The sequence below is a fragment of the Opisthocomus hoazin genome, unplaced genomic scaffold, assembly GCF_030867145.1.
Source record: "Opisthocomus hoazin isolate bOpiHoa1 unplaced genomic scaffold, bOpiHoa1.hap1 HAP1_SCAFFOLD_132, whole genome shotgun sequence".
Classification (NCBI taxonomy): Eukaryota; Metazoa; Chordata; class Aves; order Opisthocomiformes; family Opisthocomidae; genus Opisthocomus; species Opisthocomus hoazin.
Window position 1 is genome coordinate 24,708 of NW_027448874.1, and position 15,149 is coordinate 39,856.

Below are 15,149 nucleotides of genomic sequence, written 5' to 3' on the forward strand. Positions count from 1 at the left end.
CAGCGTGTGTGTGGGTCAGCGTTCCTGAAGAGTTTTTTTCCTGGTTGATTTGATGCAGCGTGGTACATTTTGGTGGGAACACGGGGATGATGTATCCGAAGTTGCTGAAAATGAGGTAATCCTGGTCATAGGTTTTATTTCTTTGCCTGTTCTGGGAGCATCATTCTGCATGTATTGCTAAATGTATGTCTTCATTTCATTGAAACTGCAGTGTAAAACTGGAAATATTGTACCTGCAAAAGAATGGGAACAGCTGTCCTTGTTCGCCAAGGTGAGCAGAGAAGCAGTGGGGAGCAGTTTGCAGGATCAGAACTTCAGCCTGCTCTGGGTGATAGACCCTCAGGTGGGTAAAGAGAAACCTCGCTTTTTGAAATACAACTCTTCCTATCATGGTATTTCTTTTGTTCGGTTGTGTTGGCAGTCAGACTCTAAACATGTGATTAAACTGTTAAAAATCAAGCTATTTAAGGATTCTTTACTGTCTTAAATCCCATTACAAGCAGTGCACTGTGTTGCCCTGTGGATACTGCATTCTCATGAGTGACCTGACTGGAAGTTTTCCTTTTCTTTCTAGTACAGGGATGCATTTATGAAGGCAAATCCAGGGTACAAGTGGTACCCCACAACAAACCACCATGTGACGGCTCAGACATCCCCTGTTGCAAACAGGAGAAATCCATGGGCTTTGCCTCAGACTCTGGGAGAGATTCACTAAGCCTGAGGAAAGAGACTACAAGGTGAAGAAGTGCCCCAGCGTCACTTCAGCGTGGCAGGTGAGATTTCCACCCATGTTGCTCAAACACAGCAGCTTCAGTTTGTTTGAGGATGCGGTGTTGGAATTGAACTGCAAGAGCAGTTTTCTCTACTGCACGTAGTACTGTAGTGCTGATACCTTTCATGTCCCAAATGCGGTTGCCAAGACTCGAGTTAAAACTCTGCATAACAACCTAAAATTTTCCTTAGTGCATGATTGTTTTGAAGAGTCAAGTCCCGATCTGTGGCATATCATAATGCACACCCTGTATTGGGTCCAGATTTGACTGAAGCTTATTTCAGGGCTATCTGCTGTTGAAGATTTTCATTTTCTAGTCAAGAGGGAAAACGCTGGTTAGAGTGATTCACAGATCCGGTAATAACCTAACAGTACAATGTATGCTGTTAACCAGGTGTCCTTTATTACGGCGCCGGGCACACGGGGGATCTCTCCTCCAAACGTGTGCGCCAAACACCCTTTAATTTCAGGTTAAATAGAACTACAATATGCATATTAATCGTTATATTTCCGAGAGCGTATGAATCTATTCCAATTCTCCTTTAGCAGGTGTATTAGAGCTCCTGGGTAGTCTCTGGTGGTCTTAGGTCGTTACTTCATCTCTTTCAGTAGTCTTCCTCATTTGCCCGTGAGTTACATCCGGGGCGCTGCGCATGCTCGGTTCGTTCTATCTCGTTGCAAAACTGCAAAGCTGCTTTTCACTGGTTCTTGGTCGCAGCTCCTGCTCTTGTCACAGTCTTGTCCTTGCTAAGTTTGCTAATCTATAAGGAGAGCTTGCAACTTCCACACAGGTGCTTTGTTTAAAACTAGAAAATACCACTGCAGCTAGTTTGGTAAAGTGTCATGTTTCTTATTATTCCTTCTATCAAGAGGTGTTAAAGTTCTTGTGGATGAATGTACCACAGGCGAAAACTTTTTGTATTTAAATCAGTAGAACTGCTATTTAACTTCACTTAAAGGGTGCCCTGTTGTCTATTACATCTTGGAGAGGAAAACATAAAAAAAAAAAATCAGATCTGTGACTAAGTGTAGGTGCAGTGCCTGAACGAATGAAAAGCAGGTCATCTCTCACTGGTGTCCACAGACAGCAGAACTGTTGCAGTCCTGACCTTGAAATACAGAGACATTGACATTAAATACTGGGACCTTAAGAACCTTGGCTTTTACATTGTCTTTCTATATCTCATTTTAGTTTGCTGCCACTCTTTTGTTTCGTTTGTCCCTTCACTTCCTTCATCCTCCTCCCTACTGAGATCTTGTAGAAGGCTAAGTTTTTGAAATCATTGCCTGTATTTGTGGGTATTGCTTGTTTTGCTGTAGATCTCTAGCTTTTTGCATAGCCTTGCTATGTCTGTGTTCGTGTGCTGCCCTCAGGTTTTTAGGTTTTGCCTTGACTTCCTTAATCTTCCTCCCTAATTAAGTTTTCTTTCTAAGTCGAAGGGTTTCCAGAGTGCCCTTGCTTTCTACATTGTGTTACTGCAGCGGATTTAGTTTGCTGCCATGGGTTATTAGATTTGCCCTTCCTTAATCTTCCTCCCAATTTCAGTGTTCATATGAACTCTGAGGATTTCACATGTTGTTGTCTTCAAGAGTTTTGTGTCATTCCTTAGTGCTTACCTTTATTGTTCTATTATTTTTTTCGTTTTTCTTTTAATCTCTGTCGGTTTTTCACTTTTTGACATTCATTTCTTGGTCTTCCTTTCTGCTGTAGTCATTCTGTCTTGGTTTGTGTCTTTATCCTGGCTTTTTGCATTGTCTTTCCACAGCTGTTTCAGTCTGCTGCCACTCTTTTGTTTCGTTTGTCCCTTGACTTCCTTCATCCTCCTCCCTATTGAGATCTTATTGAAGGCTAAGTTTTTGAAATCATTGTGTGTATTTGTAGGTATTGCTAGTTTTGGTGTAGATCTTTATCTTTTTGCATATAGCCTTGCCATGTGTGCCTTAGTGTGCTGCCCTCGGTTTTTAGTTTTTACCTTGACTTCCTTAATCTTCCTCCCTGGTTAAGTTTCTTTCTAAGTCGAAGGGTTTCCAGAGTGCCCTTGCTTTCTACATTGCGTTTCTGCAGCGGATTTACTTTGCTGCCATGGGTTATAAGTTTTGCCCTTTACTTCCTTAATCTCCTTCCTTATTTTAATGTTTGTGTGAAGTGTGAGGATTTCAAATCTGGTTTTCTTCAAGAGTTTTGTGTCATTCCTTAGTACTTACTTGTATTGTTCTATATTTTTCCTTTGTTTCTTTAATCTCTGTCGGTTTTTCACTTTTTGACATTCACTTTTTGGTCTTCCTTTCTGTTGTAGACATTCTGTCTTGGTTTGTGAAACTCCCCCAGGCACCAGTACAGGCTGGGGCGGCCCTGCTGGAGAGCAGCTCTGCGGAGAGGGACCTGGGTGTCCTGGTGGACGACAGGCTGACCATGAGCCAGCAGCGTGCCCTGGCTGCCAAGAAGGCCAATGGCATCCTGGGGTGCATTAGCAGGAGTGTGGCCAGCAGGTCAAGGGAGGTTCTCCTTCCCCTCTACACCCTAGTTAGGCCTCATCTGGAGTGCTCTGTTCAGTTCTGGGCTCCCCAGTTCAAGAAAGATGAGGAGCTACTGGAGAGAGTCCAGAGGAGGGTTAGGAGGATGATGAGGGGACTGCAGCATCTCTCCTACGAGGAAACGCTGAGGGAGCTGGGCTTGTTCAGCCTGGAGAAGAGAAGGCTGAGAGGGGACCTTAGAAATGCCTCTAAATATCTGCAGGGTGGGGGTCAGGAGGACAGGGCCCAACTCCGTTCAGTGGTGCCCAGCGATAGGACAAGGGGCAACGGGCACAAACTGGAGCAGAGGAAGCTCCAGCTGAACACGAGGAAGAACTTCTTGCCTCTGAGGGTGACAGAGCCCTGGCCCAGGCTGCCCAGGGAGGCTGTGGAGTCTCCTTCTCTGGAGATATTCCAGACCCGCCTGGACGTGATGCTGAGCAGCTTGCTCTGGGTGACCCTGCTTGGGCAGGGGGTTGGACTAGATGACCCACAGAGGTCCCTTCCAACCCCGAACATTCCGTGATTCCGTGACCCACAGAGGTCCCTTCCAACCCCCAAACATTCCGTGATTCCGTGACCCACAGAGGTCCCTTCCAACCCCGAACATTCCGTGATTCCGTGACTCACAGAGCGCCCTGGCAACCCCCAAACATTCCGTGGTTCCGTGGTTCAGTTGAGTGTGCAGGGAGCGTGCAGGGAGTGTGCAGAGAGGCCAGGCGTGCACAGGGAGCAAGTCGTGAGCGTGGAGCGTGAGCAGTGACCATGCAAGGAGCATGCGGTAAGTGTGCATTAAGCGTGCAGTGAGTGTGCAGACAGGCCAGGAGCGTGCAGGGAGCTTTCTATGATGGCACGACTGGTTGGGTAGAGGAGGGGAGAGCCGTGGGTGATGTCTGCCTCGACTTCAGCAAGGCTTTCGACACGGTCTCCCATCACATCCTCCTAGGGAAGCTCAGGCAGTGTGGGCTGGACGAGTGGTCGGTGAGGTGGATTGAGAACTGGCTGAATGGCAGAGTTCAGGGGGTTGTCATCAGCGGCGCTGAGTCTGGTTGGAGGCCGGTAACTAGCGGTGTGCCCCAGGGGTCAGCACTGGGCCCAGCCTTGTTTAACTTCTTCATCAGTGACCCGGATGAAGAGTTAGAGTGTACCCTCAGCAAGTTTGCTGATGACACCAAACTGGGAGGAGTGGTGGATACACCAGCAGGCTGTGCTGCCATTCAGCGAGACCTGGACAGGCTGGAGAGGTGGGCAGAGAGGAACCTGATGAGGTTCAACAAAGGCAAATGCAGGGTCCTGCCCCTGGGGAGGAACAACCCCAGGCACCAGTACAGGCTGGGGCGGCCCTGCTGGAGAGCAGCTCTGCGGAGAGGGACCTGGGTGTCCTGGTGGACGACAGGCTGACCATGAGCCAGCAGCGTGCCCTGGCTGCCAAGAAGGCCAGTGGCATCCTGGGGTGCATTAGCAGGAGTGTAGCTAATTGGGGCGCCCTCGTTAGCAGCGCTAATGTAGAGCAGGGCGCTGATTGCCCCGGCTGCGAGGGGGGCGGGATTTGGGGGGGCTTGGGGGGTCCCGACCCCCCCACTCTGGCCCCACCGGCACTTTGGGGGGGGGGGGGGCACACCCGAACTGCGGGGAGGGGGGCGGAGCGTGACGCGGTGCCTGGGAGGGGCGGGGCACGGGGGGGCGGGGCGATGGCGGCTCGGGAGGGGGCGAGCAGCCAATAGGCGGTGCAGGCGGTGACGTCATGCGCAGCCATTGGCCAGGCGCCGCCGCTCGGCGTGTGCGTTCTGAGCCCGGGTCGGCGTCAAGCGATACGTGGGGTGGGGGGGGGGGGAGGGGAGGGGGGGGGACACCCGCGCCGTGACAGGCTCCCACGGTGCCACCCAGCCGGGGTGGGGCCGGGGTGGGGGGGGCTGTGCTGTGACCCCCTGCTGCGCGCAGGCCTCGCGGCTGAGCACCGCCCCGCTCGTGACATGTGTGGGCTGTGGGGAGGGGGGAACCCGGGGGGTGTCTGTGGGGCTCCCCGCACCCCGCCTGGTGCAGCCAGGGGGGGGGCTGTGGGGGTCCCCGCCCCTGGGCGCAGCGTGGGGGGTGGGGTGGGGGTGTGTCACCGCGGGGGGGCGGTGTCACACGGCGGGGGCGGGGCGGGGGGGCGGAGCCGCCGCCATAAAGCTGCGGGGGGGGGGGCGGGGGCACGTCCCCTCCCGGCGGTGCGGAGCGATGCGGAGCGGAGCGGGCTGCGGTACCCCCGGCAGCGGCGGCTCTGCGGGGCCGGTGAGCGCCGGGGGGGTTTTGGGACCAGGGGGGTTCCGTGCGGGCCCCGTGCGGGCCACAGCCCCCTGACACCCGCCCCCCCCGGTCTCCTCTCTCCACAGGTCTCGGCGTACCCCCGGCCCCCCCCCGATGGCTCTGCCCGCCCCTCCGCATCCCTCCCCCCCCTCCCGGTTTATTTTCCTGTTTTTGTTGGTTGCTTGGTTGGGCTTTTTCCTACCCCGCACCCCTCCCTTGTTTCTCCCTTCCCCCCGCCCGCAGCAAGATGGTGCAGAAGGAATCTGAGATCCCCGGTTTCCACCGCTCCTTCAAGGTAAGGGGGTGCTCCCCGCCCCCGTGATGCTCCGGAGGGGGTAGGGGTTTGGGGTGCTCCGGGGGGGGACGGGAGGGTGCGGGGTTGGGGTGCGGGTCCGCGGCGGTTGGATCCCCTGCCCGGAGTGGGGGGGGGGGCACGGACACACATCAGCGACCTCCCCCTTCCCCCACCCCCCCGAGGAGAGAGGGGAGCGCCCAGGGTGATGCCACCCAACCCAGGCCGCAGGACCCCCATGTCCCGCCGGCCCGGTGGTCGGGGTGCTCCCCGAGGGGGGGTCAGACACCCCACACACACCCCCCCCCCCCACAGCAAGGCTTTGCTCACCCCGCTGCAGCTCCCACGGGTGTCCCCCGTGGGGTGGGTCAGCGGGTGGGCTGCATGTTCCCCCCCCCCCCCCCCCCAGCTGCACTCATTCACCGCACGTCTGCGAGCAGGGGGTGGGGGGCTGCCGGGCCCAGCCTGGGACCTGTTGTGCGAGGGCCAGATCCTGGCAGGGGGTCTGCAGCCAGGGCACCAGGACCCCCGTGCCTCCCGGTCACTGTCACGCGAGGGGGGTGCGAGGGGGGGGTCTGGGTCCCCCAAACGCTCTCGTCAGCCGGGCAACTTCGTGGGAGCTTTGTTTAGTTTGGCTCCTGGGGCTGAGAGGGATGCTGGGAGCTCACCCGAAACCTGCCCGGCTTATTTTAGCTGACACCTAATCCTGCTCTGAGGACTTCTGGCTGGGGTTTGGGCCCCCCCCTCCATCCCCCCCTCCATCCCCCCCTACGTTCCCCCACCCCGGGTGGTTGGGGACCAGGACGGGGGGGACACGGGGGACACCTCGGATGCGCTGCCGGAGCCGCCGCGCAGCGTCTGCCCTGTGTGTCCCATCCCCCAAACCTTTTGTGCGCCGGTGCTGCGGCAGCGGGCAGGGCCCCCTGTCCCCCGTGTACACCCCTGGTGCCCCCCCCCGGGAGGCCTCATCCTGCCCGTGGTGCAGGGACTTGGGCCCGAGCCGCTCATCCCCGCCATGACATGGGAGCCTTGGGGGGGGCTGGAGGGTGACACCGCACTCCGCAAACCCTGATACTGTCTTTTTTTAGGGGGGTGAGGGGGGAATCTGGCCAAACGCTGCGCAGGAGCGTTTTCAGGCATCAGGAGTGGTGCTTGGTTGGGGGGAGATGCTCGTGGCATCCCCGCACCGCGATGGGGACCCCCCGGCCCCTCGAGAGCCGCCCCGGCAGCAAACAGGCGCTCTCGGGCTGTTTCTGGCGGCGGTGGCCGGGGCTGGCTGCTCCCGCGCCGCGCTGGGGCTGGCAGCCGGCCCGGGCACCGGGGCACCGGGGCGGGTTGGGGAACGCCGCCGGGAGCTGCTGCCTCCACCCAAACAGATTTCGTAACCCCGCGGAGGACGGGGCCCTTTTGCCTCGCGGCCGGGTGCCCCCGGCACTGCCCCGTCCCGCGGTGGGGTGGCTCGGGGGGGGCTGAAGTTCCCCATGTCCCCTTTGGGGTGCTGGGGGCGGAGGCGCTGGGTTTGGGGTGGGGGAGGCAGTGGTTCCCACACCCATCGCCCATGTGGGGTGCAGGGAGGGTTGGGAGCGGGGCCCGATCCTGCCAGGTCACAGGCATCACGCAGCCACGGGCACGGCGCTCACCGGAGCGGCGCTGAGTGGGCTCCGGCCCCCCCTGACCTTGCGAGGAGGTGGGAGGACGCGGTGCGGTGGCTCCGGAGCCCGTCCTGCCCTGTGGCTCTTCGTCCTCCCCCCCTCGCTGTAGTTCAGGTCAGGGTGGATGTTCGGGGCTGGGTTGGTACGCGCAGACCCAGTCCCTCTCATCATCGCCCGCGTGCCGGCCTGGGGCTGCTGGCACAGAGGCATGACCCCGTGGCAACATCCCCGGCAGGAGACGTGGTCAAACCCTTCCTCCTCCTCCTCCTCCTCCTCCTCTTCCTCCGGCTCTGCTGCATCCCTCTGGCAGCAGGGCCATGAGCCGGTGCCCTGCACGAGCAGAGCGTGTGCCAAGGCCAGCGGCGTGCCTGGACCGGGTGGGCGGCGGCGGCTGGTCCAGCGACTGCCGTCTCACTCGTGTTCTTGGCCCTTGCAGGAACAAAACCCCTTCGAGCTGGCGTTTGACCTGGAGCCCGTCTTCGAGTGCCCTGGACCTCGGGATGTCGGCCCTCTGCATTCCCCCGAAGGCGTTGAGGGGCTGTCCCAGGGGTGGCGATGCTGGGGGGAGCGCAGGGTGGCTGGGGGTGACTCAGGCCAGTGGCTTTGCTCCGGCGCAGATGTGCCTTTGAGTCAGCCCATCGACATCCCCAGCACCAAGAAAAGGAACAAGAAGCAGCACTGCAGAGCCACCGACAGCTTCTCCGGCAGGTTCGAAGGTGAGCGGGGCTGCCCAGGGACCCCAGGGGCTTCCCCCCCGGGCTGCGGCAGGGCTGGGGCCCTCCTGGTGTCCCCAGGCTCGGGGACAGCCGTGGTGTCCCGTGCCGCAGTGGGGCCAGCAGCTCAGGCGCCCTCTCTCCTGCCAGATGTTTACTGGCTGCATGACGAGGTGCTGGGAGAAGGGGCCCAAGGCAGAGTCCAGTCCTGCGTTAACCTCGTCACCAACAAGGAGTACGCAGTGAAGGTAAAGCTCTGCGGCTTGGGGCTGCAGAGCCGGCTCCTGCCCACCCCCTGTCTCAGTTTCCCCTTCTGCCCTCCACATCCTGGGCTCCTGGCTCTCCTGGCTGTGCGGAGCTGGCACAGGACGACGTTTCACGGGGTAGAGGGGATGGAGAGGGGCAGGAGCGGGGCAGGGCCAGGCCACGCAGGTGGCACGCTGTCCTCTGCCACCGCCCAGCTGCAGGACCTTGGTCAACCCCCTTAGCCACGCTCCTATCCCTGTAAATTAGGGCAGACACGAGATTAAATTAACGCTTGCGCCGCGTCTAGGGACTTGGGGCAAGCAGGGGCATGTGGTGCGGCAGGGTGGCCAGCCCCAGGGAGGTCTTCGTGCCCCCGCGAACAATGGAGGGGTCAGGGGGTGAGCCAGCTGCTTTTGGGGTTGGGGATGGTGGTGCCGCATCCCTGCACCCCACAGGCTCCCAGTCACGGCGTGGGGGGGCTGGGACAGGCCCTGTGTCCAAACGCAAGGGGCACTTGGCTTCCCCTGTTGCCCCGGGGTGCTTTTGGGTGCCCAAGGAGGGAAACTGAGGCAGGGGGAGGGCTGCATGGTGGTTGGGTGTTCAGTGTGCCCCAAAGGGCTGGGGGTCAGTGGGACCACCCAGCTCTCCCCCGTGGGTGGAGACCCCCTGCTCACCCCATGGCACGTCCACCAGGCACCCACTGTGCCAGCGCCCAGCGGGGCGAAGGGCCGTGCTCCGCTGCCGGGGCGGCTGCGCCGGGGCTCGGCCGCAGAGCTCGCCTTGGCTGCGGGCCCCGGGAGGGAGCGGCTTGGCCCCGCTGCCGGGAACAGCCTGTTCTGCTTCTTTAACCCCTTCGGGCATCCCCCGCCTGCCTCTGCCTGGCCCCGGGGGTCCCCAGCGCCGGGTGGGTTGGGGCGCGGTGGTTGCCGGCCCCGGTCCCTCCCCAGCAGCGGTGCCTCTCCCTGAGTCTCGCCCGCTTTGCCTTGCAGATCATCAAGAAGCACCAGTTCGACGTCTGCGGCGGGGTCTTACAGGAGGTGGCGATGCTGAATCTGTGCCAGGGACACAGGTACCGCAGGGCAGCCGCCGTCCCCATCCCCCACCGTGGGCACAGGGCGCGGGCTGAGACCGGGCTGGCGCTCGAGACACCCATGGGCGGCAGGCAGGCCGCCCTCCTGCGCGGCTCTCCCTCCGCGTGGCCTCGCCGGGAGCATCCCGAGGCGACGTGGAGCCGCTTGCCATGACGACGGGGCCACGACGGCCGAGTTGGAGTGGTGCCAAGGGGCGAGCCGAGCTGCTGCCGCGGCGTTTGCCGTCCCGCCGCGGAGAGCTGCTGAGCGGGGCTGTTTCTGGAGCGGGGCGAGCGAGCCAGGAGGGTCTGCGAGCAATTAGGGAGCGGGGCCCGGCGCTGGAAGCCCCTCTCCCCACTGGAATGTGGCCGGGGGCCCCAGCCGCGTGGTTTCAGTCGCTGGAAACCCGATTTTCTCCTCCGTTGGCCCTGCCCCGGGGAGCCGTGTGGGGTGGGGGGCTGCGGGGAGGGGGGGACCCCGCGATCTTTTTAGGGGGATGCCAGGCTGACACTGCTGTCCCCGCAGGAACATCCTGCAGCTGATCGAGTTCTTCGAGGAGGAGGAGAGGTTTTACCTGGTGCTTGAGAAGATGAGGGGAGGTGAGTGTGGTGCCGGGGCGGGGGGAGCGGGGGTGGCAGGAGCCCCCCCAACACCCACGAGCCCCCACTCCGCTCTCGCCCGGCCGCAGGCTCCATCCTGACCCACATCCAACAGAGAAGCCGCTTGAACGAGCTGGAGGCCAGCACGGTGGTGCGGGACATCGCCAGCGCCCTGCACTTTTTGCACAGCAGAGGTGAGCCGAGCCACCCCGGGGTGCAGCCGTGCCCCCCCCAGCCGGGGGGTGCTGCCCCCCCCTCCTGCCCAGGGAGCAGGGGCCGGTGCAGGCCGCGGGCGCGCGGGGTCAGGCCCGGCTGCGTCGTGTTGTCGCGGTGCGGAGTCTGCTCCTCCGGTTTGGCCGGGACTCGGGGCCAGCAGCAATTTGTGCCCTTCGCCATGACGCGGGCGGTGATTTGGGGTGGGGAGGGAGGGGTCCCTGCGCCACCCCCAGACCTTCTGCTGTGGAAATCTTGGGGGGGGGGTGGGCAGGCTTTTCCACTCATCGCCTCTTCTCCCCCCTCCCAGGAATTGCTCACAGGGATCTAAAACCGGGAAATATTCTGTGCGAGCGCCTGGACCAGGTGAGCGGGGAGCAGGGGGTGGTGCCGGGGCTGGGGGGGCCCTGGTTCCCCGCGGGGGATGCTGCTGCGGCAGCTGGGGCGCGAACGCGGGGCTGAGGGTACCCGGGGGCTGCTGGGGGGGGTCACTGACCGCTGCTCCCCCCCTCCCCAGGTCTCCCCGGTGAAGATCTGTGACTTCGGCCTGGCAAGTGGCATCAAACTGAAGGGGAATTGCTCCCCCATTTCCACCCCGGAGCTGCTCTCGCCGGTAAGCGTGCAGACCATGGGGCAGGGGGGGTATAATGTCGATGGGGGGGGTGCTGGGGGAGGGGTGGGTGTTGTGGAATGTCCATGGAGGGGGGAATGTCCCTGGTGGGGCTCCCCCAGGCTTTGGGGCTGCGTGCAGCCCCCCGCTGCTCGTCGCTCCCGTCGCTGTGGGACCCCCCTCGGCGGCGGTGGGCGAGATGCGGTTCTGTAACGATGGGGGGGCCGGGCAGCGCAGGGGGGGCTGGCGCAGAGCCCGGGCTGCCGTGAGCCTTAGCAACAGCCGGCCCCGGCGGAGGCGGCTGTGCAGAGGCTGCGCTTTCGGGGAGAAGTGGGTCAGGCGAGGGGCTGGGGGGGCCACCGTGATCCCCCCCACTCCGGTTGTGTGTGAGAGGGGGCTGGGGCTGCTTGCGTGCGGTGCAGCCCCTGCAGGGTGGGCACCCCGAAAGCTTCTGGGGTGCCCCTGCGTTGCAAGGAGCTGTCTCACATTTGGGGGGGGGCACATACCAAGCCTGCCTCCCCCTGCAGAAATCCCTGCTCCCCTTATCACCAGCAGCAGGGCCCCCCCCCGCGCAGGTGTTGCCCTGTGCCCCGCTGTTTTCGGGGTGCTCACGGTGTTTCCAGGGTGCTCACGTGCTGGGGGGGGGCAGACCCTGGCCCACGCGGGGTGCCCAACAGCAGAGGGGGGGCCAAAACACCCCCCCCCTCGTTCCTCCGCGTTTCCCCTCCCCCAGGGGGAGGACCTGAATTTCTGAGGTGTCCTGAGTTTCCCGTTCTCAGCAGCGGGGGCAGAGGGGGGTGGGTGCTGTGGTCCCTGCCGGGTGGAAGCCCATGCAGGGTGCTGCGGGTTGGGCTTGCGTGGGTGTTTTTCTTCTTCTTGCGGTGGCATCAGCTGCCGAGGCCGGCGAGGCGTCTCGTTTGGAGGCCTCTCGTTATGTTACGGGGTGATTATCTGCTGGCTGCAGCTCTGCTCTCCCCTGGTCACGAGGCGGTGCGGGCTGCAGGTTGGGTCACGTGCGCTGGAAAGCCCCAGAGCCCTGGGAGCCGTGGGGGAACCATGGGGGAACGGGACCGCTGGCTCTCGCCTCGCATCAGCGTTAACTCCTCCGGCACCCGGATCCGGCGCCCGCTGCGGCGGCCCTGCCCGCGTCAGGCAGGGGAACAGGCAGAGCCGGCTCCGTCCCCGCCGCCCGCCCGCCATGTCCCGGGTGATGGGACGGACGCTGCCCCGCTGAGCCGGCCCGGTGGCGGCAGTGCTGGGGGGCAGTCTGGGGGGGTGTTGCACCCCTTTAGGGTTTTATTTTTTTCGGGGTGGCAGGGCTGTGACATCCCCCGCGTGGCGATGGGAAACCTGGCCGGGATGATCTGCCCTGCCAGGACCAAACCCGGGAAGCGGCCGTGTCTGCACCCTCATTTTGGAGGGGGTAGCCCCTTAGTTCTGGCAGACACCCCCCCGTCCCTGTCTCTCAGCTCTGCCCCATCGCTCCCCTGTCCTTTGGGGCTCACCCCTGCCTCTCCCCGCAGTGCGGCACCCCCGAGTACATGGCCCCGGAGGTGGTGGAAAATTTTTACAGGAACAAGAATGCGCCCACCTACGACAAGCGCTGCGACCTGTGGAGCCTGGGCGTCGTCCTGTACTTCATGCTGAGCGGGTACCCCCCCTTCGTGGGCCGCTGCAGCTCCAGCTGCGACTGGGACAACGGCCAGGCGTGCTACACCTGCGAGGTGCGTGGCGGACCCCGGCAGTGCCGAAACCCGCCGCTGGTTTGGCAGCACCCCTCCCAGCTCAGCCCCTTTTTTATTTACCCCCCCACCCAGGTGATGCTCTTGGAGAGCATCCAGGAAGGGAAGTACGAGTTTCCTGACAAGGACTGGGCGCACATCTCCTCTGGGGCCAAAGATCTCATTTCCAGGCTGCTGGTGACAGATGCCAAGAAGCGGCTCAGTGCGGCCCAGGTCCTGGAGCACCCCTGGGTGCAGGGGGTGAGTGCTGCTGCCCCCCCCTCCCCCCCTCCACTCCCCAATGCCGGGGTGGGGGGACACCCCATTGCGGGGTGCTTGGCTCTGACCTGGCTGCGTTTCGTTGCAGTGTGCCCTGGATAACACCCTGCTGACCCCCATCATCTTGCAGAGGTGAGCGTGTGTGGCCCTGGGGTGGGGGTGGGGGACACATTCCAGCCCCCCAAATCCTGGCTCCTCTCCCCAGTGAGCTGCTCTCAGCTCTGCTTGGCTGCAGCTCTCGCCATCTGGGCAGCGGTTGCAGCACGTGATTCGGGCTGGAGCCGTGTTTTTGGTGCCTGACCCATCTGGCGTGGCATGCGCGTGAGGGGACACCCCGATATTTGCCCCCCAACCTCCCTCCAGCCCCCCGCATCCCACCCTGAGCCGCTTTCTCCCCGCAGGAAGAGCAGTGCCAAAGAGCTCACCTCCTTCGCCGCAGAGGCCGTCGCCGTCAGCCGCCAGCTGACATGGTGCGACAAGGATGAGGAAGAGGAGGCGGAGGAGGAAGCACGGCCCGTCACCATCAGTGCTACCTCATGGGCCATGCAGCTCTACCCCCTCCTGAGTCCAAGCTGGTGGTCAAGCAGCGGCAGAAGTGCAACCTGGTCAAGGCGGTGGCTGCTGGGCAGCACCTGGTAGCCCCCGTGGTCGTGGTGGCTGACCAAGCGTGAGCTGCACCCCTCGGACCTGCTGTACCCCACGTCCCCCCCATCCTCCTTCTTTCTTCCCTCCCCCCCCAGCCCCCACCATTTCTGGCTAGTGACAAGATCAGGACTCGTCCCTGTGGCTGGTTTCCAGGGTTTTGCTGATCTTGTAGGTCTGGGGTTGGGAGGGTTTCTTGAAGATCTGTTTTTTAAGGTATTAAATCATTAAGGTTGCTTCACCTAGGACATCTGACTGACACACGGACTTTTGTTTCCCCGACTCTTGGTTTCTCCTCTGAGATTTTTTCCTCCCTCCCTGACACCAAAGGACTCTTTGTATCCGCGGCCGCTTTGCCGAGTTCAGCTCATTTCATGCTGTGAACAAAAGGCCCTCGGTCGCGTTTTCGACAACGGGAGTTGCGTTTTAACCTCGTCCCTCCCTTCGGAGCTGCGGGTCTTTCTCCGATGTTGGGGTCGATCCCACAAACCCCCCCTCCCGGGGGTCTGGGAGGCATCTCCCGGGCGCAGGGACCCCCGCCGTCCCGTGCTCGGGGGCATCCCCGGCTGCGCTTCGAGGGGCTGCGGCGGGCAGGGAGCAGCTCGGGCCGGGGAGAGACGGTGCCAGCGAGGGAGCAGCTCCCCGTCCCACTGAGCCGCCCTCTCTCCTCGGCAGCCTGCTTTCAGAGTAAGCTGTTCACCCCTTTTTTTTCTTTTTTTTTTTTTTTTTAAATGTTTTTAAACTGCTAGCTGTGCTTTTCTGCAGGGCATGGAGAAATGTCTTCCTTTCCCCCCGCGCTCCGGCCGGCGGCTCCCTGGGGGTAAGGTCAGAGCCGGGGGGATGCTCAGGCGCCTGGGGCCGTGCTCTTGCGCTGGGTCGGGCGTTGCACCCCTGTTTGTGGAGGGGGGGGCTCACCAGTGGCTGGTGGAGGTGCAGGGCAGGATGAGGTCTCCAGGGCGGCTGGAGCAGCCAGAAAATATTACCCCTGCGGGAATAGCGGGGTGCTCTGTGGGAAGGGAAGGACCCCCCTTTAAAGAGCACTGGGACTCGTTGCAGGGCAGTGTGACCTGGCATGGCTTTGGGCTGTCCCCGAGGCTGCCGTGGCCGGAGGGTCTGGGGGTGCCGAGGGTGCCGAGTGCCCCAGGATGTGCCGGTGGGCGAGCGGCCGGGCTGGTGGCAGCACCCGAGGGCCACGGCACTGGGGAGCAGCTTGGGAAGGGCTCGGGATGCGGGGCCGGAGGGTTTGGGGTCGCGGCGGCAGTGCAGGGTGGGACGGGTGGCTGGGGAGAGCTGGGCATGCGTGTTCATGTGTGTGCATCCGTGTTCATGTGTGTTCATGCATGGAGTCACGCTTTCCTCGGAGCTTGCTTTGGGGAAGGGAGGGAATGCTCGCGGGGGAGGGCCTGGGGGTGCTGAACTGGGACGAGGCCCTTGGCTGGTTTCTGCGGAGCGGGGCCGGATCTGTCCGGGTGAGCCAGCAGCGCCCGTGCTGGGGGCCGGGCTGGCCTCCAGCTCGTCCGAACCCCCCCTGGCACCA

General features: G+C 62.1%; 1 protein-coding gene across 1 annotated transcript; it reads left to right on the top strand.

The window, feature by feature from the left end:
* The first annotated feature begins 5,822 nt into the window (after window positions 1-5,822).
* LOC142359605 (MAP kinase-interacting serine/threonine-protein kinase 2-like) lies at window positions 5,823-13,839 on the top strand. The gene is given in 14 exon segments (XM_075412095.1): window positions 5,823-5,870; window positions 7,956-7,994; window positions 8,088-8,235; window positions 8,383-8,480; window positions 9,468-9,547; window positions 10,074-10,147; window positions 10,237-10,341; window positions 10,671-10,726; window positions 10,878-10,973; window positions 12,494-12,694; window positions 12,788-12,952; window positions 13,059-13,102; window positions 13,372-13,520; window positions 13,523-13,839. Coding segments are annotated over 14 exon segments (1,422 nt in total). The 3' UTR covers window positions 13,642-13,839.
* Window positions 13,840-15,149: the final 1,310 nt, after the last annotated feature.